The 26,894-nt window shown below is 61.6% G+C and overlaps 1 protein-coding gene across 3 annotated transcripts; it reads left to right on the top strand.

Moving 5' to 3' along the window:
• The first annotated feature begins 1,583 nt into the window (after positions 1 to 1,583).
• Positions 1,584 to 25,000, top strand: CARD10 (caspase recruitment domain family member 10). 3 transcript variants are annotated; one of them, XM_081311823.1, is made up of 21 exons: positions 1,585 to 1,740; positions 1,851 to 2,102; positions 2,906 to 3,043; positions 4,408 to 4,733; positions 8,339 to 8,548; positions 9,356 to 9,511; positions 10,165 to 10,290; positions 11,525 to 11,716; positions 12,720 to 12,854; positions 13,140 to 13,255; positions 14,114 to 14,142; positions 14,477 to 14,597; positions 19,060 to 19,219; positions 19,672 to 19,783; positions 20,147 to 20,390; positions 20,541 to 20,610; positions 21,520 to 21,613; positions 22,863 to 23,021; positions 23,146 to 23,261; positions 23,702 to 23,811; positions 23,973 to 25,000. In XM_081311823.1, exons 1-21 carry the CDS (start codon positions 1,614 to 1,616, stop codon positions 24,211 to 24,213), a joined length of 3,234 nt encoding a protein of 1,077 aa, XP_081167949.1. In that variant the 5' UTR covers positions 1,585 to 1,613; the 3' UTR covers positions 24,214 to 25,000. The 3 variants fall into 3 exon arrangements, with proteins under 3 accessions (XP_081167950.1, XP_081167949.1, XP_081167948.1); XM_081311822.1 differs by having other exon boundaries at positions 1,586 to 1,740; positions 23,699 to 23,811; XM_081311824.1 differs by lacking the exon at positions 12,720 to 12,854 and having other exon boundaries at positions 1,584 to 1,740; positions 23,699 to 23,811.
• The last annotated feature ends 1,894 nt before the right edge of the window (positions 25,001 to 26,894 follow it).

Below are 26,894 nucleotides of genomic sequence, written 5' to 3'. Positions count from 1 at the left end.
CTGCTGGTGGGAGGGGCTGTGTGTGGGAGGATGGCGAGGGAGAGGGAAGGCTGCCCTGGAGGGAGGCCTGGCCTGAGCAGGGACACAGCACTGGGGTGGAGAGAGGTCAGGGGCTGGGCTCTGACCTCATCCTCTGTTGCTTCACTGTGTGAATTTGGACAGGTTCCTTGCTCTTTCTGGGCTTCTGTTTCCTCTTGTGTTAACGGATGGATTTGCACTAGAATTCAGTCCTTCCCAAGCCTTTCTTCTGCTTGGAAACAGGGACATCAAAAATGAAAACAAGCAACAAGGGGAAGAAAATCTGGGGTCAGTCAAGGTTAGGAAAGGCCACTGGGATAGTGTTTTCTGATTTCTTAATGGCAGGACTTTTCAGAGCCTTTATTGATTGAAAACTTTTGTGTCCTTGGATGAGTAATGCATGCACGGAGGCAGCCAGGTCAGAAGTATGGAGGGGGTTTGGGGACTCACAGGTCTTTCCACGCCCCCTCCGGCCCTCCCTTTCAGTAGGCACATTGGAAGTTTCCAGTGCATACAAAGACGGTATCACACATACCAGTAAGTGAGAGACTCAGACCTTATCCTGCCAAGCCACTACCCGTTCCCAAAGGGGGACGAGCTTAGATGTAGCTATTTCTCAAACTTACTTGACTTTAACCACAGACACTCCCTCCAAGCCTCTCTGGGATCAGCATCAGGGGGAACCCCTTTGAGAAATGTGTGGACCCTGGTGCCCATGTGCCATGGGACTTCACACAGGATGGAGAGAGTATCTGACTCCCATATTTGACAAGATGTCCATGACCTCTGCCCTCTGCCCACCCAGAGACTGTCCTGAGCTTGAGGGAAGGTGCCAGAGCTGGCAGTCTATTTGGGGACCCAGAGGCCTGGGAAGGGCAAACTTTCACAGGTCACTGGCAGGCAAGAGGCTGGGTTGATGGAAATCAGTGCTCCCAGACAGTGCTCCCCAGACGGAGGGTCCTTGTGGCCCACAGCTGATCAGGGCCATAGAAGTTCTAGAATCCGGGACGTTGTAGGGGACCTTCTCAGGTCCGGCTCCAAACTTGAAGCTCATTTCCCTGAGGTGCCTGGAACTGTGACCAGGTGTGTGGCATATGCAAAGGATTGGTGTGATGTGTAGGTTGTGGTGGCGTGTGAGCTGAGTGTGAGGTAGAAGCTGAGTCCACTGCGTGTTGGTGTGACACTGAGCCGCTTGGTGTGTCGCTGTGCCCCACTAGATGAGCCCCACACTTTAAGCTCCCCTGAGCTCTGTGACATGTGCGCCGGGTGGTGTGGCACCGAGTGTGCGTCCAGCGCAGCATTAGCACGGTCCAGCGCAGGTTGCGCCTGCGGCTGCAGCGAGCGGCCAGCACGGTGTGGGCGTGGGCAGCGGGCGCGGTGGCCCTGGGAAGGTGTGTCGCGGCACGCAGGAGGGTGTGAGCCTGAGTGTCGGTCCCCGCCCCGCGGGAGGCCGGGCAGGTGTGGGCGGGCCGCCGGGACCCCGCCGCGCCGGCCGGGAGAGCGGGCGGGAAACAGGAAGCGGGGGAGGCGGGCCGGACGGCGGGAGGGCGGACGTGCGGGTGGCCGGCGGCGGACGCTGGCGGCGGCGGCCGGCGATGTGGGGCGGCCCGGGCGGCCGCGGGAACGGGGGCGGAGCCGGGGGCGCCGAGGGCGCCGCCCCCCTGCGCCGGCGGAGCCGCCGCCCGAGCGCGGAGCCGGGAGCGCGAGGCCGCGGCGCGCGGGGTGAGTCCGGCGCGGGGCGCACAGCGGCCGGCGCGCGCGGGGCGGCTCGGGCGGCGCCCCGCGGTGGGACCCGGGCTCCCTGCCGACCCCCGCGCGCCTCTCGCCCGCAGACCCCGGGGACGCGGCCATGCCCGGCCCGGCCGAGGCGGGGGAGGCCGAGGAGGAGCCCGCAGCCGGCTCGGGGTCCGAGGCGGAGGAGGACGCTCTGTGGGAGCGGATCGAAGGCGTCCGGCACCGGCTGACGCGCGCCCTGAACCCGGCCAAGCTCACGCCGTATCTGCGCCAGTGCCGGGTCATCGACGAGCAGGACGAGGAAGAAGTGCTGAGCACCTACCGCTTCCCGTGCCGCGTCAACCGCACCGGTGAGCTGCGGGGTCGGCGCCCCGCGGTCGGTCCTCCCCGGGCGGGACGGGTCCCCAGTGCAGCGCATGGAGACCTGGGGCGCGGGGCCGGGGCTCTGCTCCCCTGGGCTGCAGTCTCCGCATCCGTGGAGTGGGCTGCTTGGGGCGCCCACCTCCCATCTCCTCCCGAGCCACTCTTCTTGCCCGGTGGGTTGTGGGGCCCACTCCGTCAGGGGTCTGCCTACCTTGGGGTTCCTTCTCACTTCCCGAACCCACATTAGAGGAGAGGCTTGGATGTGGTTGCTGGTGCCCGCTAGACCTGGGACCTCTGGTTACAGCTGGTGGCTTTGGCATCTCTCCTGTGCCTTTTGGCCTTCTTGCTTTCCCCTGCCCCCTCCTGTGTGCCACGTGCTCCTTGGAGAGTTGTTTTTCCTCAAGGGTTCATCTCGGTTTTATGGGGGTCCTCCCTCGCAGGGTGTCTTTGAACTACAGCTGGCAAAGGTTCGGGAATTCTGGCTCTGGCTAAGGACAGAAATACTCTGCTTTGGGGGACGGAGGGGTTTCTCTGGGCCATTGCTGACGGGCATCTGTCTGTGGGTGGGGGTGGGGCGGGGGTGTTGGCCGCTGCTCCACAGGTGCCATTGTGGAGGGGGTTTCTGGCTCTCCTGGCCTGGCAGACGGCTCTCCTCCCTGATCTGTTGGGACAGGCCCCTGTGAGTGTGTCATCAATTCAGAAATCTGGGGAATGTGGGCCCTGAAGCATGGTGGGGAAGAAGCAGCCTGTGGGGGCTGCCCTCATCCTGACCCCTGGGTGCCCCCCACAGGGCGACTCATGGACATCTTGCGCTGCCGGGGCAAAAGGGGCTATGAGGCCTTCCTGGAAGCACTGGAGTTCTACTATCCGGAGCACTTCAGGCTGCTAACGGGCCGGGAACCTGCCCAGCGCTGCTCCATGATCCTTGGTGAGTGGATCTGCCCGAGCCTCTGCACCACAGGGAGGCACCCCAATATTCCTCTTGGTCAGATAGGGAAACCGAGGCACAGGCTGATGTGGTTTTCCCAGGGGCCCGTGGCTGGCTGAGGGTGGGGCTCGGTTTCTACTCCAGTTAGCCCCAGCTCAGAGCCCACCTGTGTAGCCTAACGTCACTCTGCCCAGTATTGTTTTCAGACTTGATTGGCCGCCTACATGGGCTTACAGTTTTGTATGTAAAGAATTTAGAGGCTCCAGGTGATGTCAGTAAAAAGAGAAGCTAGATCTTTCCTCCTTCCTCCAACTCTGTTCTGCAGGTGGCACTTTTGTGAGTTCCCCTGTTGTAGCATTCACACACACACACCACACACACACACACACACACACACACAAGCACACTGGGGTGGCATCTGTGTTGTCCAGTATCTGGCTGTTTCTCAGAATGGCTTATTTCTGTGATTCTTCCATGTCTGTTACCCTTGTTTTAAGTATATGCGTAATGTTCATTAGTGAACTTGTCACTTAATGCATGTGACCCATCCCATGTTGATGGACATCTAGTTCTTTTTTCTAGTTTTGTTGTGGGATGCTGAGAACACCTTGTGTGTGCATCTTTGTGCAATTCTCACTTTCTAAACTGGGGAGAGTTTCTGAAATAGACTTTCTCAAGGAGTATGTATATTTTAAATGTTATGTCAGGCAATGATGGATACCGTAGTAGTATTTACCTTATAGAGTTCTCATATGTATATTTAGTGCAAAAAAATGAAGTCACCAAATGTTAGTGGCAATGGATCTTTTCTCCCTGTGTTTGTTGGCCACTTTTATTTTGGGACATGCTTATTGATAGTTTTTGCCCATATTTTTATTCAGTTGTTTGCTTTTTTCTTATTGATTTGTAGGAACTCTTTATATATAACAACTGAGTCATTTGTTGTATATGTTATATTTCAATTTGATTTTCTTTTAACATGGTTATATCTTTCATTTTTTCAGAGATTTAAAGATTTTTATATGAATTTGTCTTGTTTTCTTTTGTAAACGTTTGAATTTTTGTGTCTTGTTTAGGATATTTTTTTTCCAAATACTTTTTCTAGTAGACTGACACAATACCTTTATTTAATTAATTAATTTATTTGGGTGCTGGGGATTGAACCCAGGGCCTTGTGCATGCAAGGCCAGCACTCTACCCACTGAGCTAGAGCCCCAGCCCCTTGCGTCTTGTTTAGGAAGGCCTTCTCTATCCCCAAATTTACAAAGATATATTCCAGGATTTCTCTCTATTCGTTTTATCACTTGTTTTTTTCTGTGTAATCTGCTGTCCCCCCCTGAGTGTCCTGTCTCCTGTCTTGGCAGATGAGGAAGGACCCGAGGGCCTGACCCAGTTCCTGATGACGGAGGTGCGGAGGCTGCGGGAAGCTCGGAAGACCCAGCTGCAGCGGGAGCAGCAGCTGCAGGCTCGGGGCCGGGCGCTGGAGGAGGAGCGGGCCGGCTTGGAGCAGCGGCTGCGGGAGCAGCAGCAGACCCAGGAGCGCTGCCAGCGGCTGCGGGAGGACTGGGAGGCGGGCAGCCTGGAGCTGCTGCGGCTCAAGGACGAGAACTACATGATCGCCATGCGCCTGGCCCAGCTCAGCGAGGAGAAGAACTCAGCTGTGCTGCGCAGCCGCGACCTGCAGCTGGCGGTAGGCGGTGGGGCGGGGGCTGGGGCAGGTGCGGAGGGGTGACCTTTGCGGAACACATGGCACCCGGGAAGGCAGCCTGCGTCCCAGAGCCGCCCTGGGCCTGCTGTAACCCCGTGTTCTTGCTTCGTGGTTCAAACTGTGGGTCCAGCTCCAATACGTTAGGGGCCTTGGTGGCATCTAGTGGGTAGAGGCCCAGGACGCCTTCAAACATCCTCGGTGCACAGGACAGCCTCCATGACCAGGAAGTACCTTGCCCCCGAATGCACAGTGCCCGGGGGAGAGACCTCGGGTTGTGGGGACTCAGCGACTGTGAGCCCGGGGATTTCGGGTGCTAGGCCTGGTAGAGACAGCGCTGAAAATCTGCTGGCTGGAGCCCCGCCTGTGGTGATGATCGAGTGCTGTCGACGTGCCACAGTTACACGTGTCATGTCATCTAATCCTCCCCAGAGCACCGTGCACTAGGTTCCTTGCTAAACAGACGCTCAGGCTCAGACTGTGCAGGGATCGCTCCAGGTCGCCGGGCCAGGAGGCATGCGGCCTGCTTTTGAACCGGGGCCACCTGGCATTGGTGCTGGCTTCCTTCCCAGGATGCTGTTCTGCCTGCTCCCTGTCCAGTGAAACCTCACCTAATCCTCTCCAGCAGTGCCAGGTGGCCTCCTGCAGGCCCCAAAACCGAGCTCAATTTTGTGGCTTCTTATGGGGTCTTAGCAGGGGGAGTCAGCCGCCACGGGGAGTTGTCCAAAGGACAAATGAGCTAATACCAGGGCCAGCAGCACACAGTAGGCTGTTTCCTGGAGTGCTGTGTGGGACTCCACAGTGTGATCTTTTTCTCTCCCCAGCACTGCTGGGGGTGGAGCCTCATGCATGCTAGGCCAGCGTCTGCATCCGCAGCCCCTTTAGTTTTTATTTTGAGATGGGCTTTAGCTAAGTTGCTGAGGCTGGTCTTGAACCCGTGATCCTCCTGCCTTACCCTCCTGAGTGGCTGGGGTGACAGGCCCCCAGTGGTTGTTGCTGGGGGTGCTGATTCCTGTGGATGAATGAAGGTTGGTGTGTGGGGGGCACTGGGTGGACGGGGGCACTTGCTGGGTGGGTTGAGGTTTGGGAAGGGGAGTCCTGATCAGAGTGTTGAGGTTACATGTCGGAGGGTCTAGGCAGCTGGTCCTACTTGAAGGTGTCGGTGGCCAGTTTGCTATTGGGAGATGATGGTGAGGACTCTGCTTGGTGCTTGGCATGAGGGGGGGGGGCTTTCTGAAGGGTAGTGGGCAGGGCCACTATGTATGTCCCAGACCTGGCTCTGTCACTAATGAACAGTCTGGTCTGGGTGAGGTTTCCTGCCCCATGACTCAGTTTACCCATCCTCAGTGAGAGGTCACAGATGAGGATGACATTGCAATTATAAAGCACCCTGGGCTGGATGCTGTGGCACACGCCTGTAATCCCAGCAGCTTGGGAGGCTGAGGCAGGAGGATTGTGAGTTCAAAGCCAGCCTCAGAAAAAGTGAGGCCCTTAGCAACTCAGTGAGACCCTGTCTCTAAATAAAATACAAGATAGGGCTGGGGATGGGGCTCAGTGGTTGGGTGCCCCTGGGTTCAATCCCCGGTACCTGCCCCCTGCAAAACACAGTAAAGCGCCCCGGGTCACCAGGCTTCGTTTTAAAGGTCTTCTGGGCACAAACCCGCTCCCTTCACAGCAGCCCTGTGCTGCAGGGTGGGGGGCTCGGCTGTCGTCTCCATTTCTGGAGGGGGAAACTGAGGCACAGAGAAGTTGATTAGAGCCTTTTTCAAAGTTCCCAAGATTGAAAAAATTTTGACCTTGTCCTGTGCATCACTGAGGGGTTCTGGGTGGCAAGTGGGATCCCCTCTTTTCACCCAGAGGGGATCCTCTTTTTCTAGACTAGCAAAGAACCTGCTGCTCAGAGAGGCCAGCACTGGCCGGGCGGGCGGGGGGAGGTGGCCTAGAAGAGGCCGCGCCTGGCCTGGCGTGGTCTGGGTGGATTTGTGGTTGGGTCCCCTGCCGTGGCGGGTGTGCAGGTGTGACTGGATTTTAACGGAACTGTGGCGCTGGGCATGGCAGGTGGTCCCCCCCCCTCCCGTGGGCAGTGGGTGGCGGTTGTGTTTTAATACTGTGTTTTATAAGGTGCGAATTTAATGAGCCGTTATTTCTGAGCAGCATAAACTCAGGGGACCAGGGCTGTCATTTGGTGCTAAGTGAGTCTGTGCCCTGGGATTAAATGCACCTGTGTTTCCTGTGTTGGGAGGAGCTGCAGGTGTCCCGTGCTCTGAGCTCATTAGGGAAGCCGGCTGGCCGAGGGTCAGCCAGGAGGCTGCAGAGTGAGGCTGTGCTTTACCGTAGAGGGCGTGGCCAGGCCTGCCCTTGAGACTGTCCTCTGGGGGTCACAAAGCGTGTTTTGTGAGTGGAAGGAGAGGAGGACTCAGGGATTTCTTTGTATTCTTTGTGGAGGAGGCGCCCGAGGGAGCTCATGGGCTGCCTGGCCCGGCCTCCCGAGCCACGGGTGTGGGCGCCATTCTGAGGGCTGGGGAAGAGCAGGTCACTCTCCAAGATGGGCCAGGCTCTCCTAAAAGACACCAGATGTTGGCACTCAGAACATAGCCCCAGAGGTCACTGTGACTGTCCCTAACAATGACTTCAGTTTTTTGGCCTGCCACCTGCTCCTACTCTCATGGCATCTGGCCCCCTCAGGACCCACAGGAGTTTGGAAGATTACACGCAGTGGCCCAGCGCGCTCGCTCTCCAGCAGGCTGGCCACGCGTGTCTGCCCTCAGCCAAGCGGCCATCGCCAGCTGCCCAGCCTCCCCTGGGCCACACAGCCATCTGGTGGCCACCTGCTGGGGTTTAATGAAAACATCGTAGTCACCAGGTCACATCCGTGGGAGCTGTCACCGTCTGTCCACTCACTGTCTCGTTGGATTCTTGGAGTAACTTGGGGGTGTGGGGGGGGCCGGCTGGCCCCATTTTACTGAGGAGGACGCTGAGGCACAGGGAGTTGGGCAGCTGGCTCCGCAGGTGGAGCCTAAAGGTGGTGAAACCGAAATCCGGACCTTGGGGTGCCGGGGCCGGCTGAGCCCGCGGCCTCTGCTGCGGCTGTGGTGCGGGATCTTGTTGAGGGAGCATCTGGAGCTGGGGTCGGAGGGGACGTGCCGGCTCCTGGGGTGGTTGAGACCCTCAGACCCACCTCTGTCCCTCTCCCTCCTCCCGGTGCAGATGAGATGGAGGCACAGCCAGGGACCATGCCTTGCCCAAGGCCACCTGCAGTTGAGGCAGAGCTGGGCCCAGACCCTGGTCCCCTAACCTCAGGCGGCCCTCCTGTGTCACCTTGATCCTGGGCTAAGTTGATTGCACGCAGCGTCTCAGGACTGGGGGCAGATGGGGGGCTGTAGTGCAGCACACCCACCCATTACCCGGGAGGGCTGATGCCCACCTTCCTCCGCCCCATTAGCCCCTCATCTGAGCTGCCCAGCCCTTCCTCACGGGGGGTCCCTGGAGGACTCCCGCAAGGGCCCCTGTGGGAATCTGGGAGCAGCGCCCCCAACTCGCAGTGGCTCCCCACGGCCCCTCCCTGGGATGACCCCTGTCCCGGGCCCTAGGTGGATCAGCTCAAGCTGAAGGTCAGCCGGCTGGAGGAAGAGTGTACGCTGCTGCGGAGGGCCAGGGGGCCGCCCCCCGGAGCCGAGGAGAAGGACAAGGACAAGGACAAGGAGCAGGAGAAGGACGGCGTGGACCTGGTCTCGGAGCTGCGGGCCGAGAACCAGCGGCTGACAGCGTCCCTGCAGGAGCTGCAGGAAGGACTCCAGCAGGTGGGGGCTGGTGCGGGTGGCCTGGGCAGCCCCGGGGAGTGCCCCTGCTGCTCACCTGTCCTCGCGAGGCCTGGACAGCCAGGGGTTCAGAACCAGGCTCGGAGGTCTGGGTGCAGTCCTGGCCGACCACCTGACCTGGCCTTTGCGCCCAGGGTCCTTACGGTGCTGCTCGTCCTGCTGATCACTCTGGGGACTGTGGGGGACCCCCGGAGGGCTCTGAGTCCCGTGACACTGCTCCTGCTGCTGTGTGCGGGCATTTCCTGGGGAGAGGGCCCTGGGCTTCCTGGACTTTGTAGAGGAGTTGGAGACTCTGAAGGTTGAGCCCCCCGAGGCCTTGCTTGGTGTCCCTGGGCAGGTCGGGGCAGCTGGGCGGTCCTGGCTCCGGTTCCACATAGGAAGTTGGGTGGGAGCTGGTGCATATCATGGGGCTGAGGTGCCTGGCTGGGTGGGTCTTGGGGCTGGATCTGGGGCCCAGGGTCAGCCCCTTGGAGACCCCTAGTCAGGGGGAGGGACAGGCCTTGGCTTGTGTGTTTCCCTAGTGGTGCCAGGAGGGGGCCAGGGCAAGAGGGAGTGGCCAGGGTTGTTTCAGGAAGAGGCCCTGGGGGAGCTGATCCAAGCTGCTGCACCCCCCTCTGTAGCCCCGATGTCCCTGGTGGGCCACGCAGGGCACCCTGGTTCAGCTCAGGGCCCCAGGCCAAGGTGGCAGAGCCGGGGTGGGGTCAGGCTGAGGCCTGTGAGGCTTCCTTGTCCCCATGCCCACCATGGGCCGGGGCTGCATACTGAGGGGCCCTGAACTCTGGTCCCCAGGAGGCCAGCCAGCGGGGGGCCCCAGGCTCCGAGCGCATCCTCCTGGACATCCTGGAGCATGACTGGCGGGAGGCGCAGGACAGCAGGCAGGAGCTGTGCCAGAAGCTGCACGCCATGCAGGGCGAGCTGCAGTGGGCGGAGGAGCTGCGTGACAAGGTACGCCCTCTGTGGACAGGTAGTGCCCTCTGCGGGACTGTAGAGCCCCCTGTGGGACAGGTAGTGCCCTCTGCAGGGCGGGTAGCGCCCTCTGCCTGACGGGTAGCACCCTCCGTGGGACAGGTAGCGCCCTCTGTGGGGCGGGTAGCGCCCTCTGTGCCCACCTCGCTGCCCTCTGTTGGCACCTGGCTCCTGGGGTCCTGTCCAGCCGCAGCCTTCCCCAGGCGTCTCTGGGCAGGGGTGAGAGTGCTGCGTCCATTTGTCTCAGCCATTGACAGGAGACCCTGTGGCACTTGGGACTCTCAGTGAACAAACCAAGGCCCTGCTCCCATGGAGGGAGTCCTGGCTGGGGAGGGAGCAGGGCCACATGTCATCCTGGGGAGTTCTTTCATGTGGCAGGTGGTGACGGGTGCTGGGGACAGGCAGAGGGGTCTGGCGGCCACAGGTTGCAGTCTCTGTGGAGGCCGAGCTGGCCTGGGGTGTCACCGTCATGGTCAGCTCCAGTTCTAGACGAGGCAGCTAAGGCCCAGTGAGGGGAGGTAGGCCGTCGTGGCCAGGGCTCCGGCCTCTCTTCCTGGACCTGTGGAGTGCCTGCTGGTTGGCGTCCCCTGCCCTGGCGCTGTGGCCTGAGCTGCCCCGCCTGCCCACCTCAGTACCTGCAGGAGGTGGAGGACCTGCGGCTCAAGCACCGCACACTGCAGAAGGACTGTGACCTGTACAAGCACCGCATGGCCACCGTGCTGGCCCAGCTGGAGGAGATCGAGAAGGAGCGCGACCAGGTGAGGCCCGTCTGCGCTCGCAGGCCCTGGTCCCACGGCTGGTTCTGTGCTGGGGAGGAGGGGGAGTGGACGGTGCTGGACTCGGAGGGGCTGTGAGGGTGTGCCGGAGGACGGTCAGGTAGGCCACGAGCCAGGGACCAGGCCCGTGTGCATGCTGGAGAGCGAAGCCCTGAGGCGGCAGCAGGTCTGCTGTCCTGGGGCCTAGGAGCCCCTCGGAGGCCTAATGTCCTGGTTGCTCAGGACCCAGGGACCCAAGTCAGCGGCCTCCCTGAGGTCACGCGGCCAGGCAGCTGAGCTGGGCCCTCACACCCTTTGAGTCAGACGCGATCCCCAGGCTGCTGCCAGGGCGCGGCTGGGGGTTCCTCCTCATGCCCAGGACCCGCTGCCTCACCTGAGCCCCGGGTTGGTTTAAAAGCTGGTCCTAGTGTCCTACCCGCCTGAATCCCTTGTTCTTTCCCTGCCAAGGACAAGGCCAACGCAGAGGAGGTGCCTGCAAGTATTTGCTGATGAAGGAATTCTGAGAAGTTTTGGCCCCCGTCCCTAGGCCCCACGGCCCCACCTCCTGTAGAGGCTGTGGGGTGGGCTGAGGCCCTGGGCCCCTGCTGCCTTCTGGAGGCTGGCTCCCCATGCCAGGGGGAGGGTTGGGGGGAGGGTTGGGAAGGGTTTTATTTGTGGCCAAGTTTGAGTCCCACAAAGAGAAGGCTACACGTTTGAATTGCCCCAGATCTGGGGCTTCATCTTGGGGTGTCCTGATCAGGGGGTCTGGGGTGAGGCCCAGCAATCATGCACATCATCAAGCTGCACCCAGCCCCGGGGCCTCTGTCCCCAACTCCTTCAGAGCCGTAGAGTGGCAGGACCAGGCTATGTGCCCGCCTCTCAGGGACCCTCATCTCCATGGTGGAGGAAAGTGCTTTGGATGAAACGGGGTGGGTTTGGCTCATGGCTCCTGCGCTGATCGGGACTGGGAGCGAAGCCCTGGGCACACAGTAGGACTGCTGGAAACGTTTTGAGTTGGAGTCCAGCTTTGCCCCGGCTGCATGGTTAGCCCATCTGCAAAATGAGAGTATGATACTGTTCCCGATCCTGTTAGTGAGGATTAAATGAGCTGATACTTAGCACAGGGCCCAGCACTCAGGCCTGATAGCAGCCATTCCTGATACTGTCCCCTTTCTTGAGGTCAAGGGGCCTGGAGCGGAGCCAGGGCGGCCCCTCAGTGTTCCCACGCTCTCCCCAGGCCATCCAGAGCCGAGACAGGGTCCAGCTGCAGTATTCACAGAGCCTCATCGAGAAGGACCAGTACCGAAAGCAGGTGCGGGAGCTGGAAGCGGAGCGGGACGAGCTGCTGACCACGCTCACCAGCCTGGAGGGCGCCAAGGCGCTGCTGGAGGCGCAGCTGCAGCGGACCCAGGGCGGCCCCTGCCTCAAGGTGGGCAGCGGGCATCCCAGGAGGAAGGCTGGGTGCTGGTGGAGCCTGGGTGGCTCTGGAGAAGTGGGGCCCGGTACAGTTGGAGCCCAGGGACCTGCCAGGACCCCTCAGCTGGGAGGGGTGGGGGTGGTGAGCGGGATGGGGACGTGGATCTCTGAGTTTTGAGGTCGTTCCTGGGACACTAAGGATGTTTGAAGCCTGTCCCTAGGCAGGCCTGGGCAGGCTGGCTGGCTGAGGGCCTCGAGTGTTTTAGGAATGCACCTGGGCATCAGAGACCACAGGCCCATGTTAGTCTTGTCTAAGACCAGCTGGTCTGGACCTTCATTGTACAGGACCCAGAGAGGGTGGGGACTTGCCCAAACTCACACAGCCAAGTAGCCCCGGAGCCAGCTTCTACCCCTTGTAAATCAGACACTTGTCCCCTGGCTGCCATCGTGCCCCACCTGTCAGGGTTGCCTATAGATGAGCTCAGTCGAGCCCTGGCTTCGATGCAGTAGGGCCTGGAGGAATAGAAGGAGGCACAGATCTTGGGTCCCTCCCTTGTTAAGACCCTTAGTGGCTTTTTTGCTCTTGGGTAAAGACGAGCTCCTATTGTCAAGAGGCCCTGCAGGTTGGACTCCTCCTTCCCTCTAGTCTGGTTCTCTGGCTCTCAGTGTTTGAATTCCTGGAATGGGTCACAGTCCTGCCTCGGGGCCTTTGCACATGCTTTCCGCCTGCCCAGCCGGTCCTCCCCAGCTCTGCCTACTTAGCACTTACATCTCCCTGGTTCTCAGTTCAGCCTGATTTCTGGAGAGCGTTCCGATGCTCTAGACTGGGTGGGGGACCCCTTCCTTCTGCTGTCTCACTGCTTGGGTGATTTTGGGGTGATTCTGTTTCTATCTGCTCGTTTGCAATTTGTCTCCCCCTCAAGGCTGCCTGAGGGCCAGTGTCTGCTCCCTGTGCCCCGGCTGTGTCCCTGCCTGGCCTGGGCTCCACTGGCTTCCCTCCCCCCCCTCCCTTCCAGGCCTGTGCCTCCTCCCACTCCCTGTGCTCCAACCTCAGCAGCACCTGGAGCCTCAGCGAGTTCCCGTCCCCGCTGGTGGGCCCCGAGGCCGCCGGGGAAGTGGCCGTCAGTGGGGGATCTGAGCCCCACACCTCGGTAAGATGCCCACCTACCCAAACATGGGGGGGGGCGAAAATGTCCCTGTAGTTGCCGACACAGAGTGGTGTCCAGGCGCCAGCTGTCCACTTCACAGGGAGGACCCAGGCCCCAGGGGGCCAGGAAGCTTCTCTGAGCTCCCCCAGAGCCACGTGTGGTGGCCGAGGCCGGGGCGGCTCCTGCTCCTGTGCCTGGGTCTCGTCTGTGGAGTGGCCCCAGCTGGGTGCACTGAGGGCTGGGATGGGGCTGCGGTGGGGTGACCCCGGCCTTGTCCCCGCCTGGCAGGAGGAGGCCACCGACAGCGAGAAGGAGATCAATCGGCTGTCCATCCTGCCCTTCCCGCCCAGCGCCGGCTCCATCCTCCGGCGGCAGCGCGAGGAGGACCCTGAACCCCCTAAGAGGTAAGTGGCAGTGGCCGCCCAGGGAGGTGGGGTGCCCTTTCCTGCACAGATGCCCCCCGCAGCCCTAGAGCCAGAGCCTGGTCCAGGTGTCACCTCCCCTAAATGGCTGGAGCTCGGGGACGGAGTCACAGGAGGGCACAGTCGGGGTCAGGCTAGACCAGGCCTGGTGGGCCCTGGGTTCGTGCCCAGCGCGGCAGGAAGACAGCAGAGGGCAGCGTGGGCCGGCCCAGCTCCAGACAGGAAAGTCACCCGAGGGGAAGCCCAAGCTCAGGACCAGGGGTGCGAGGGTGTTCCTGGGGGCCACGGGCCTCAGGGAGAAGGCTGTGCCCCGGGGTTGGGCATCAGCAGCAAGCAGGGGCCAGAAAACCTCTGTCACCTCTGCCGGTGGCCCAGACCAAGGGGAGGAGTTTCCTGCCTTCTGGGGTGTGTCCCCCTGCACAGCTGTCCCCCACAGGTGGCCCTTGATCTAGCCCTTTGCCAGGGGAGGCGCGATGGTGGGAGGGTTTGATCTGAGTGAATCGTAAGTGTGGAGGAGGGTGGCCTAGTTGGGGGGACACCCTGGGAGCCATGATGATGGGTAGAGAGGGTGGGAGGGAGGGAGTGGTCAGGGGAGGCTTCCAGGAGGAGGTGGCCTCTAGGGAGCTGGCCTTGAAGGACAGGCCAGGACATGAACCTCCCGCCCTGTGACTCAGGGCAGCTGGGTGGCACTGGTGCTCTGCGCCTGGGCCCTTGACTGAGGTCCAGCCCAGATTTGCTTGGGGGTGGTGGGACTTTTGGTGGCTTGGGGGCAGGAGGGGAAGTGGGGAATAGTGCCCATGGTGTCACATCTCCTGTCCCCTCCCCGCCCTCTCTGAGCAGGTCCTTCAGCAGCATGTCGGACATCACAGGTAACAGCCCTGGGGGACCTGGGACACGGGGAGGGCCATCTTGGGAGGGGCCATGCTGCCCCTGGCCTGGGTCCCCTTTCCGAGGCTGTGCCCTGGCCAGACAGGAGGCCTGCTTGGGAGGCTCCCGGGCTCTCCGGTGCCCAGTCCCGGCCCCTGTTCCTGCTCCTGGGCGTGCAGTGAGGGGCTTCAGTCCTGCCCCGCCCTCACCACGGGCCCTGGCCCAGCTCTGAGCCCGCGGGCCGGCCGCTCCTGGGACCTCCGCCTGCAAGGTCCCTCCTAAACCTGGGCCGCTCTGCTTCCCAGGCCCAGCCCGACCTTCACTCTCCTTCCCCAGGGAGTGTGACTCTCAAGCCCTGGTCTCCCGGCCTCTCTTCGTCCTCCTCCTCCGACAGCGTGTGGCCTTTGGGAAAGCCAGAAGCCCTCCTGGGCCGCGGTTGTGGCCTGGACCTCAACAGGTGGGCAGGGGCCCGGGCTGGGCGTGCGCTGCGTGCGGGGGAGCAGGCTGCGCCCCTCTTCTGTGCTTCGTAGCACCCACAGAACCTGGGTTCAAGTCTCGTTCCCACTGTGCGCTGTCTGCGTGGCTTGAGCCACCCCTGTTCCTCCCCGGGCCCGTTTCCTCGCTGGTGAAGAGGCACAGTGTTCTGAAGTCTCCAGCTCTGCCAGGCACGTAGTAGGTGCTTAGTGAACACTAGCTCTTCTCGTGAGCGGTCCTTGCCCAGCGGCCCACTTGCCCGTCTTCCCTGCTGAGTCTTCCAGCTGAACTTCTTGCTGTGGGTGGCCCGGGGTTGCTCTGGGAGCCCTGTGGCTGGGCTGGCCGTGAGTCGAAACAGGAGTCACACTGGGCAAGGTGGCACGTGCTGGAATCCCAGTGGCTCTGGAGGCTGAGGCAGGAGGATCGAAAGTTTGAAGCCAGCCTCAGCAACTTGGTGAGGCTCCAACCCAAGCAACTTTGCGAGACCCCGTCTCTAAATAAAATACAAAGAATAGGGCTGGGTGTGGCCCCGTGGTTGAGCGCCCCTGCGTTCAATCCCTGGTACCCTGCCCCCCGAAAAAAAAGAGTCACAAAATGTTGGTGCAGAGTCCAGTTTGGTGACCCCCTCTTCTCACTAGCCGGTGGCTCTGAGGGGGGAGGGGGACAGGGGGGCCTAGAATGCCACCTTTGAACCCAGCCTGGAAGAGCCAGCCTGCAGGGAGAGCAGTGTGGAGGCAGCAGGGGCTCAGGGAGGGGCCTGGAGTACGTGGTGACCAGTGGTGACCAGGGAGGACGGGGTGGGGGTGGGGGATAGGGGTGGGGGGGATGGGGAGGCTCTGAGTCAGGCAGGGGCACTGGACTTTGGCTTGCACGCTCAGGAGGGCCTGGGAAGGCAGGTGTTATGAAAGCAAGGCCAGCAGCGGCTGCTCACAGTGTTCTCTGTTCTGGGAACAGGCATTAGGACTGTCTCTGGATGTAGAGGAGGAAACTGAAGCTCAGAGAGGTTAAGGAACTTGCCCAAGGTCACACAGCTGAGAAGTACCAGGGCCAGGTCCACAGGGACCTGATTGGACTTGGGTTTTGGAAAGGGTTTGAATGCCAGAGCTGGGACATGTGCTGCTGGGCACAGAGGTTCAGATCACACAGCAAACCAGGGACCAGGGCCTTCCTGCCTCCAGACCCCCACCCCCACCCTCACCAGGGCCACATTGTTCTGCCGGTGCAGGACACTGCCCGGCTGGGGGAAGGGGCGGAGGTGCCTCCCTTCCTGCCTGCCTGGCCCTTCCTCCTTCCTTCTGCTCGGCCTGCAGCAGGAGTCCTGGCTGCTGTCCAGGGGGCTCCAGGATGTGAGAGGGAGCAGGAGGCCCGGCCTGCTTGGGCCCTGGGTCACGTGGCCCTCTTTATTGCCTACGCTATTCCTGGGGGGAGGGGGTTGGAGGAAGAGCCAGATGGAAGCGGGGGCAGGGTGGCTGAGGAAGGTGGACAGCACAGAGGCCAGGGGGGCCTCACTAATGGAGCCTGGGCTGGGGGACATCTGTGTCCCAGGACAGTGTTGTGGAGAGGTGGGAAGAAGGGGCTTTGGGGCCAGCTTCAGGGCTCAGATCTCAGCCGTTGGTTGCTGCTCTGGGGCTCTGGGCAGGTCACTTAGTTTCCCAGAGTCACAGTAGTGCTGTCCCCTGGGGTCACGGTGGAGGTTCCTGCATTCTTTCTGCTTGGGACCGTGCTGGCTCAGGGTGGATGTCCACACCTGTCAGCTCTCAGACGTCCTTGCCCCCAGGTCACACTCTGGGCCCCTCCCTCCTCTGTGCTGGACAGAATGGGGCAGGGGATGGAAGGTGGGGGACTGGGGATGGCTGGATGGCCAGCCAGGGAGAGAAACAGGAATACTCCAAGAGTGACCTGAGTCCAGGCAGAGCCCTGCCTCTCCCCTCCTCACGTGGTTCCAGAACCTTCTCCTCACACAGCAAGTTCTTGTAGGTCTTTGCCTCCCTCCAGCGCCTGCCAGCTGAGCCGCCCCGTGCAAGTCAGTTTCCCTCCTCTGATGCGGGGTGATGACAGGTGTTGGGGGATTACATGGAGGGACCTGTGTGACATGCTTGAGTCTCTGCATTGTGGGTCCCTGAACTGGTACAGAGCAGCCCCAGAGATATTCCCACCATGCTCTGGGGCCAGGGGATACTCGCTGCTGGAGCTGGTGACTCACCCCATTCCTGTGTGCCAGTGACCCGACCTCCTGACCTTTCTAGGGGAGGAGCTGGGGGCCCTCACCCCGCGGCTGCAGAATCCCCCAGGCGGGGTTGGGGTGGTCGGTCTGGAGGCTGGAATCAGCAGCTCCTGCCCCACTCTCTCTCCCGGCTCCTGCTCGCTGTGGGAGGCTGGTGCTGGGGGATCTGAGGGGTCCCTGCTTCCGGCAGCTCCCAGGCCAACTCTGAGGACCCTTGAGAAAGAAACACAGAGAGCAGGTGCCATGCTCTCTGAGCTCAGAGAAGTCCCTTGGTCCTCTTGGACCTCAGGAGCTGGCAGAGGGTCATGGAGAGCTGGTCTTCGGGGAGCAGCGGTGGTAGGCAGGAAGAGCCGGGGGAGCCGAGGGTCAGCCTCGCTGCTGTGCGGGGGACGGGCTGCGCAGGGCCTGGGTGCAGCTGCTTGCTGGGCTGGTGTCTGGGGGCCGTGGTGATGGTCACTGGTGTGTGGGTTTGAAACGGGGGGGGGGGAAGCCGAGGCCAGAGAGGGTGCTGGTTCTGAGTCATACCTGACGACCGTGAAATGCTGCCTTCTCTGGATCTCTTGCCGGGCACTGTCCTAAGAGCGTCCATGTTCTAACTCAGTGTGTTGGAAGAGGTGGGTGGACGCCCAGCATCCGCCGCCTGGCCCCAGCCTGGCCCCAGCTTTGGCCCCAGAGTTCCTGCGTTTCCCTCCAGGGTGCTTTCCTCAAGCTTTTCTGACCACACCCGACACCACCTCAAACAAAAGGGTCCAGAGACAATAGTTGAGTCTACCTGGGCCCCGAGCCACTCAGCAAGACCCTGTCTCTAAATAAAATATTAAAAACAGGGCTGGAGATGAGGCTCATGGCTGAGCACCCCAGGGTTCAATCCCTGGTACAAAACCAAACTGAACAAACAAGACAGAGCTCAGCTGACCGGGTCTGCAGCCCCCGAGGCCTGCGTGGCCCTCTGTTCCCTGTGGTATCCTTGTGTTCATCCGAGCCGACCGCCCCAGGGCACTGGGGAGTCGTGGTCATTCTTGTTTCGTGGATGCAGTAACTGATCTCCAAGTAGTGGCTTCTTTGCCTAAGTCTGGGACCCAGGTGACCCTGGGGTAGGCAGCCAGACTGTTGCGCCAGCCACTGGCCAGGCCAGGTGTCAGGCCTCCCAGGTCCATCATGTCACCCGTGCAGCCTGTGGCTGCCTGCCCGACCTCAGGCCTGGCTCTCTGCTTTGACTGAGGAGGCAGGGCTGAGACCCTCTCCTGGAACACAGCTTCCTGCTCCTCAGGGGTGCCGGCTGGGTTAAGGTCCCGGCAGCAGGGCCACCCTGGGCTGGCAGCAGGGGGCAGAGCAGCTGCAGGCATGTGGCAGTGGCCAGGGTTCTGCCTGAGCCACTACGCCTGACCCTAGCCTCACCCCCTCTATGGCCAGGGTTGCATGGAAGGGCTTCGGTCAGTTCGTCACTGAGCCTTGCTAAGAGCTTCCCAGTTCTGGGACAGGCAGGACCCTGGCACATGGGGATCTTGGCTGCACTGTCGAGGAAGGCCAGGGCCCCCATCCCGCGCCTCCCCGGGCTGGCTCCGGCTTCTTTTCTCGGAGCCATGTCCCAGGATGCTTTATTAGTACTCAGGGCAAGGAGCCCAGCCTGGTGGCTGGCCACGGCACCTCCGCTCTTGTTCTTGTTCAATCTGCCACGTGGTCTGTCCTCGGTCCTCCACGCTCTGCCTGGACCACCGTCTCTGCTCCCTGTCTCCGAAGTCTTCGTCTCTGTTCCTCACCAAGGTGCAGCCCAGGTGCTTCTTTCCCGGAATCCCCCGTCCCTGTGCTGCCGAGCACCTGGAGCCATCCTCTGATCTGTGTTGGACGGCTGCGCCCCTCCCCGGACTGTGAGCATGAGCAGCACCAATGAGTCATCCGCTGCGTGCCAGACCCGGGGCTGGTGCTGGGGAGTCAGGCTGCCTGGCTCTGCAGCTGAAAGCCTTCTTTTGATGGATGTAAGAAAAGAAAGTGCTAAACCACAGCATGGGCAGAGGCGTGCTGCAGGGGCCCTGGAGGACTGCTTTGAGCTCTGAAGGACAGCAGAGGGGGAAGGGCATTCCAAGCAGAGGGCACTGCAAGTACCAGGCCTGGGGCGACACCATGGCCTGCTGCGGGGAGGAAGCAGTGCCATCTCCAAGGAACCTGAGCTGTACCAAAGCACTGCTGGACGGTAATTCCCATCCCTCTTCCCCCTTTTCAGGTCTCTGGCCATCCGAGTGTCTGGCTGGAGCCCCCCAGGAGGCCCGGAGGCCCAGGACAAGGGTCCGGATGGTCTGTCGTTTCTTGGAGACCAATGGTCTGGGGCGGTGGTCCGGAGGGTGCTGTCGGGGCCCGGGTCGGCCAGGACAGAACCCAGAGAGGTGAGGCCCCGCCCCTGGAGCTGGGGGCGGGGTCAGTGAGGTAACCAGGGCTGGATGCTGATTGGTGGAGCAGGATCACTGGGTGGAGCTCCAGGGTATTGGCTGAAGCTGAAGCAGGCTCGGTGACTGTCCTGCCTCAGCAGTGGCATGCACATGTGATCCCAGCCACTCAGGAGGCTGAGGCAGGAGGATCTCAGCTCCAAGGCCACCCTAGCAAGTTAGTGAGACTCGGTCTCAAAAAAATAAAAATAAAAAAAGTTCGCACTGAGATCGAGATTGGGGATGTAGCTCCGTGGGAGAGGCTTGCCTGTCGTGTGCGAGGCTCTTGGTGGGATACCCGGTACCGCCAAAAATAAATAAATAAGTAAATAAAAATCTGACCGGGTGGGAGCTGGGAGGCGGGGCAGACTGAGGCACATTGACAGATTTCTGCCTTTAAAATCTCTTCCCAGCTGAAGGCAGAGGCCGCAGGCCTGGAGGGGGCTGGCCTGGACCCCGGAACCCAGCAGAGAACCTTGCCGTGGAATCAGGCGTCCACACTCCCCTTCCTGCTGGATTCCACAGGTGAGCCTGGCCTGGGGAGGGCCTGGGACACGCCTTCCTCGAAGGTGACCGCGTGGGGCCCACGGGGGAGCTCCTCCAGCCTGGTGAGGTGGGGAAGGAAGGGCCGAGAGGGAGCGTCCCCCTGTCTCCTCCTCCTGGCCTCTCCTTGGTCACATCTTAACTGTGAGGGGAGCACTGTGTTAGGAGTCCAGAGGTCTGGGTCGGGGTCCTGGCTGGCCTGGGGCAGCCCCGACGCCCTCTCTCACTGGAGGAAGGAAAGTGGGGTCCTGGCCGCTCGACCCTCGGAGGGCTGGGTCCCCCAGGCTGCTCCCTGACCTTACCGTCTTCCTCTTGTCCCCTGCTGCACCTGCCCCATCCATCCAGCCTGCCAGTCCTTCCACGAAGCCCTTGACACCTGGGTGAAGGGGCCGGGGGCCGAGCCTCTCTACATTCGGGCCAACCTGGCCCTGCCCGAGCGCGCAGACCCCCACGCCCTCTGTGTGAAAGCCCAGGAGATCCTGCGGCTGGTGGACCCGGCGCACAAGCGGCGGCGGGAGTGGTTCTGCACCCGGGTGGACCCCGTCACTCTGCGGGACCTGGACCGGGGCACTGTGCCCAATTATCAGAGGTGATGCAGAGCAGGGGGCCTGGGGACCAGGACGGGGCGGTCTTTCCTTCTGCAGTGTCTCACCACCCTCTGGGATGGGATGGGGCCTGGACCAGAGGAGTGAGGGGCTTGCTTGTCCCTACAAGTGCATGACAGGTCTCCTTCCCACAGAGCCCAGCAGCTCCTAGAAGTTCAGGAAAAATGTCTGTCCACCAGCCGGCACCGAAGTCCCCGCAGTAACGTAAGCAGGTCTGGGTGGGTAGGGAAAGGGCCCGGGGAGAGCAGGACAGGGCTGGGGTCCAAAGGGAGGGGGCAGGCTCATGTTCTGGCAGCTCTGGGGGGAGAGAGCAAGGAGAAGGCCCCCTGCAGCCCTTCCTGTGACTTAGTTGATCTCCTACTATGTGCCCAGCAAACAGGAAAACAATGTCACCGTCCAGGATGGTTGAGAGATTAGATGGAGTGTGCCCGTGCCCGGGAGCATGTGGGGCACACAGCAGGCGTCTGGCAGGTCCCTGGATAAGGGCTGGGCCGGGCCACCATCTTCACTGTGTCTGTGGGTAAAATGAGAGGAGCAGGGAGAAGCCAATGGAGAGTGGCCTGGGCTCAGCTCGGCTCTGGGAAGATGGTGACTTTGGACATCACCCGAACCTTGTCCTCCCTGTTGCTCCAGCCCCAGCCAGCCCTGAGGCAGCTTTCCTTATCTGTGAAGGGGGACATTGCTCTACCTGCCTCCTAGACAGCCTGTGGCCCCAGATTCCTGCACACCGGAGCCCGGGGCTGCCCTGTTGCAGCCACTCGTTAGGTGGCCGTGTAATTAGTGTCATTGGTTTCGTTAATCCATGTCACCTTGCTGATTCATTGGAAGAGAGACCAAAGCTCGTCTCTCCTGGGACATGAGGTTCCTCCAGGTCTCTGGGCCTTGGTTTCCTCATCTGTAAAGTGGGGGTGCACCCAGGCACCTCTAGCAGGCTCTGCTGGTTTGCTTCTAAGTGTCCCCCCTGCTGGGGGGCTGTGCTGGGCTCTCCCAGGCTTTTCTGGAGAACCCGGACGGCATGGCGGTGGCCGTGGGGCCTGCTCTGCCCGGGGTCCTTTCCACTCTCCTCTCTCCCTACGTTGGGGTGGAGGTGACTCTTTCTTTATGTCCTCCCAGCTGAAGAAGCGAGCCCTTGGGCTGGTGAGACCCAAGCCCGTGGGGGGTCCTACAGGGGATTCCCCAGAGCAGCTGCTGCTGGAGCCCTGCTCAGGTGAGTGCCGCTGGGAAGGTGTGTCCCGTGTCACTCCCGGTGGCCAGGAGTGTGTGCATTTATGTGTCCTTTGGCCACGGTGGTCCTTGGTCTGGAAAGGCTTATTGTTAAGTGGGCTTGGGAGACAGGGCTCCCCCTGGTGGTGAGTAGGCCAAGTTGCCTGAGGGTCATCTGTGGGCAGGTGCCGTGGGCGTGGCTGTGATGTGACTTTGGGGCTGCTCTTGTCCACTGTAGTGTTGCTTCTCACACATGGTGGCAGGTGCCAGGAGGACTCTAGGGGGGTCCTGGAGGCAGCATAGTGAGGCCATTGGCCAGAGCAGGGAGAAGGAGCGAGGGAGCCCAGATGAGAGTAGTGTTCGAGGGGGGGACAGGGTGGCTAGGGAACTTTTGGAAAAGACTGTTTCAGCTGAGGCCTTCAAGGGTGCAGAGGGGTCAGCTCCAGAGGGCGCCGCTCACTCAGAGGCGGAGACAGGGCTGCGCTTGGTGTATTTGGAGGATGAGTGGGTTCCGAACCCAGCGAGTAGGTATCGGACATCTGCTCTGTAAGGCGTGTGGGTTCCAGGGGACATGGTGGTCCTCTGCATGGGGTCCCTGTCTGCGGGGAGGCAGATGCTTCCAGCTGTTCACAATGCAGACACGGAGAGAAAGCATGATGTGTGTGACACAAGAGAGCCGGGTGTCGTAGAAACATGGCAGGGACCCCCCCATCTAGGGACCAGGGGAGGTGTGGCCTGGGCTCTGGGGGCAGTGAGGGTTACCTAGGTGCAGGGGCAGGGCCTGGGGTGGCCACAGGGCCTGCAGAAGCCCTGGGATTGGAGGTGTCTGAAGGCAGTGCCCAGGCAGGGCTGCAGTCTCTCCTGCAGGACTGTGTCACCTGTGCAGAGGATGTGACCTTTGCCCTGGGGATCTGGGAAGTCACTGGTGCCTGGCAACCAGGGAGTCACGTGAACAAGCCTCTCTGACTGCTGAGCAGAGAGTGACCTCTAGGGGGCAGGGGTGAGGCAGAGGATCCCTGGGGAGTCTGTTGTAATGTCATGGTCCCAGCAAGAGGGGCCAGCCTGCAGTGTCAGGTGTGTGCATGTGCGTGTGCGTGTGCGTGTGTGTCTGGGGACCTGTGGGAACAGCAGCAGGACTCAGGAAGGGAAGACAGAAGGTGGCCGAGGAGGTGAAGTTATTTTGAGTGTCACGGGAAGCAAGAGCTGGGACCCTGCCCGGACTCTCATCTCTTGTGGGTCCCGTCCTGCCTCAGAGCCCGAGCGGAGCCTCAAACCCTACAGCCTGGTGCGGCCGCTGCTGGTGTCCGCCCTCCGGCCTGTGGTGCTGCTGCCCGAGTGCCTGGCGCCCCGGCTCATCCGCAATCTCCTAGACCTGCCCAGCTCCCGGCTGGACTTCCAAGTGTGCCCAGCAGGTGAGCCTGTGACCTGGGAGGGGAGGCTGGGGAACAGTAGGACAGCCAGTCTACCCCATCGTCGTCCACGTGGAGGACAGCCAGGCCTGCGGCCCTGCAACACCCTGTCCCTGTCCCTCTGCAGAGAGCCTCTCTGGGGAGGAGCAGTGTGCACCCTCAGCGCCGGGGGCCCCTAAGTCCCGGCCTGCCACCCCCGGGCTGGGCACCAGGATCCGAGCCATCCAGGAGTCTGTTGGGAAGGTAGGTGCTGGGCTACCGTCCTGGGCTCACAAGCTAGCGTCGGAGCCACCTCCTGAGTCCTCAGTGTCCTCACCTGTGACGTGGGTGGGTTGGGGCCGTTGCCCTCACATGGGTCACCCTGAACGTGATGAGCTGGGACATTTCGCCTGCTCGTCCTTGTTCTTGAACTTTCTGCCACCCTGGGAGATGGCCAGGGCTCCAGGGTGGTGGGTGAGGTGGGGTTAACTCCAACCTGCAGATGAGGTGGCCCAGGTCAAGTGGGGAGGGGACCTTCCTCCAGGTCACCAGCGAGCTCAGGTCTTCAGTCTCCCTTCTTTGTAGGGTCCCTCTGGGTGAGGCGGAGTTTGTGCACCCGGGAGGCTGTGCTGGGGTGGCGGGTGGAGCAGGGCCCTGGTGTCCCTGGGCTCTGGTAAACGTGGTCTCTCTCCACCGGGAAGAAGCACTGCCTGTTGGAGCTGGGCGCGCGGGGCGTGCGGGAGCTGGTTCAGAGCGAGGTCTACCCCATCGTCATCCACGTGGAGGTGACCGAGAAGAATGTCCGGGAAGTCAGGTGCGGTGGTGGGGGGTGCCCTCTCCGTGGATGTCTCTCTGTCTCCGTCTCTGTCTGTCTCTCAGTCTGCCTCCCTTTGTCCATCTTCTCTGTCCGACTCTTCGGGTCTTGGTTCACTGAGGGAGAGCCTCTGACCACTGTCCTTCCTCCTCTCTCCACAGGGGCCTGCTGGGCCGGCCCGGCTGGCGGGACTCGGAGCTGCTGCGGCAGTGTCGTGGCTCCGAGCAGGTGCTCTGGGGGCTGCCCTGCTCCTGGGCGCAGGTGCCCGCGCACGCCTGGAGCCACGCCGAGGAGCTGGCCAAGGTGGTGCGTGGCCGGATCCTGCAGGAGCAGGCGCGCCTCGTGTGGGTGGAGCTCGGCAGTGGCCGCGGCGGCGGCAGCAGCAGCAGCAGCGAGGCCTGAGGTCGTCACTGCCCAGGCCTCCTCCCACCTTGCAGAGGCTGGTAGCGGCTGGACCCCGCGCCTGCGGTGGACTTGGCCCTCTCCATCCTGAGCCTTCCTCGATCCTGGACTCTGATGAGGGGCCTTGGCTTTGGGTTCTGACCTGAGTTTGTCACCACCTGTGCCGAGCCTGTGGGAGCCTGGGGGGTAGAGCTTCCACCAGCCCCAAACCTGCTGCTGTGGGCCTTCCCATCTGTCCCTGTGTCCCTGTGTCCTCACTCGCGGTCTCGTGTGTGTCTTGTGTGGTAAACACCTGCCTGGAGTCTGGGTCCTGTCCCTGTGCATGGGTTTGCACAGCCAGGTTCTCACCAGGCAGATTCTGTCCCTCCCCCAGGAACACGGGGTATCCTGGTCCTCAGCCTGCTCAGCTTGCAGGATGGCCGAGCTGCCGCCACATGACTCCAACCTGTCCAGCTCAGTCTTGACGTGGCCACACATGGACATGTGGCCCCCACCTTCCACTCACTGTACCCCTTGTGTCTCCTTGCGTGTGTCTCTGGTTCTCTCCTGTGTAAATGTCATGTCCCACCCCTGTGACACTTGGGCACTAACGTGTGTTCTTGCACACCCAGGACCATGTTCTCACAGCCGCCCCCTGCCTCCGCCGGCCTCTCCGAGGGCTGGGGGAGGGGCGGCTGCTCTGCCACAGAATGTACAGCCCGTGCATCGCCACTGGGCCCTTGTCACTGAGAAGCTGCACATTAAGGAACATTAAACACTGTCATAGACTGGTGGCCTCCTGCCTGTACCCTGGCCTGGGCCCCTCTCCGCTCTTTGCCTTTGTCCTCACCTCCAGCACAGGCTGATTCCACCTTTCAGGTCCCCGCTCGCCAGTGGGGAGGGTCATATTTCCCTCCTGACTCATCCCAGAGCCGCTGGCCATCTGTGCTGGCATCACCTTACCTGCCCCAAGTGACGGGTTGAGGGCCCCGCAGTCGGGCCACCCCAGCACCCAGCCCTGCCCTGCCTTTCAGAGGAGTGTCCTCTGGAGCGGGGGCACTGAAGCCCATGGGGTACAGACCTGGGGGTCCAGCTGCTGAGTCTGGGAGGGCAGGAGCAGGTCCTGGGTGTGTGGTCAGGTCCCTGGGGCAGCTGTGCCCAGTCACCTCCAGGGGGCAGCCCAGGCCAACTGGAGCACACTGTGGGCACCGTGGGCTGGGACTCCTATGGTTGAGAGGCACTTGTTGGGCCTCTGTGCCTTCGTGCAGGTGGCCATCTTGGGTCCCAACAGTGAACTTGGTCAGGCCCCTGGAGGATCTGGAGAGAGTGGGTGTACTGACCAGTTGGGGACAGAAAATGGGTTGAGAGAGACCACCCTGGGGGAAGGGGGCTGGGGGTGCGGCTGGGGCTGGCAGTGCCCAGGTCTAGAGGAGGGGAGAGGGCTCTTTGAAACTCCGGGGGGCAGCTCTGGGCCCCATGTTTGGCCGTTGGGGAAAATGTTCCTGGGCTTAAAAGGGATCTGGGCTGAAGATGTGGGGGCAGGGCGTGGGCAGGGGAGCAGGGAGGCTGAGGGGACGAGGGTGCCTGAGTGAGGGACCAAGCCCCTTCCTCAGTGGGAACAAGAGGAGAAAAGGAGAGGACGCAGGGAAGGAGGTGGTTGAGGGCCCCAAATGGGACCAGGGGGACAAGGGGATTGCCAGGGAGGGAGGGGATGTTCTTTCCCAGGATGGAGCCGGGGCAGAGCAGTGTGCTTGGTTGCGATACCCAGCTCCTGACCTAGCTCCTGTACTCACCAGCCGGGGGGTCCCCCAGCAACAGCCACATCCTCTGCAGGCTGTGGCCCTTGTCCCTGGAGGGTCTGCTGATGCCCTATGTGGGGGTGGCAGGCTGGGAGGGGGCTGTGTGTGGCTCGGCAGAACTGTGGCTTAAGAGCCTCAGCTTTTCTACCCTCCCTAAGAAAGTAGGTGCAGGTTGGGACGGCAGGGGACAGGGGGGCCTTGACTGGGAGCTTGAGGTCCCCCAGCCAGTCACCAGGATGGAATTGTGGAGTTGGACCCTGAGGTGTCCAGTGCCAGTCCAGGCTGCCTCTGGTGGAGTCCCTCTTCTGTCCCTCCAGCCACCCACCCGTTGGGCAGTGGCCTCTGAATCTGCCTCTAGCCACACTCTTGGGGCGCTTTTGCTCACGCTTGGCCATGCCTGAGCTGGCGTGTGCTCTGTGGATTTTGTTCTAAGGACAGGTAGCCAGTGCAGGGTTGGAGCAGAGGAAGGAGGTGTGAATGGCCTAGTGTCAAGGAAGACACACGTGTGGCTGGAGGAGGCCCCTGTTGGCTGGGCTGGCTGGGTGAGGCAGCTGTAGAGCCTGCCTAGGGTGATCGGGAGGGCCACGGCTGGATAGGTGCCCTCAGGGGTCTCCTGTGGGGCCAGATGAGGACACGGGACCAGGCTTCCACCCAATTCTGGGCCTGACTGGCTGGATCATCTTATGTCACCCTGTGCCTCAGCTATAAACTGGGACTGTCCCAATGCAGTTGTGAAGTCCAAAGGAACTGAGAAAACTTCTGTGGGAGTCCCAGGAATTGGGAGGGGCCACCATGGAAGGGTTCCTGGAGGAGGGACCCCCGGAGCTGAGCTTTAGGCGCAAACAGAATTTGGCCTGGAGGAGAGGAGAGGACGCGGGTAAGGACGTGGGATGGGGAGAGCAT

The sequence above is a fragment of the Spermophilus citellus genome, assembly GCF_964194105.1.
Source record: "Spermophilus citellus genome assembly, chromosome: 10".
Classification (NCBI taxonomy): domain Eukaryota; kingdom Metazoa; phylum Chordata; class Mammalia; order Rodentia; family Sciuridae; genus Spermophilus; species Spermophilus citellus.
This window is presented reverse-complemented; position numbering and strand designations above follow the sequence as displayed.

Bases quoted from the DNA above. Each gene is read 5' to 3' on its own strand.
- CARD10 (XM_081311822.1), top strand. From the start codon at position 1,614: ATGTGGGGCGGCCCGGGCGGCCGCGGGAACGGGGGCGGAGCCGGGGGC. The intron at 14,143-14,476 runs GTAACAGCCCTG...CTCCTTCCCCAG, and splicing joins CAGCATGTCGGACATCACAG to GGAGTGTGACTCTCAAGCCC. The intron at 21,614-22,862 runs GTGAGTGCCGCT...GTCCTGCCTCAG, and splicing joins GCTGCTGGAGCCCTGCTCAG to AGCCCGAGCGGAGCCTCAAA.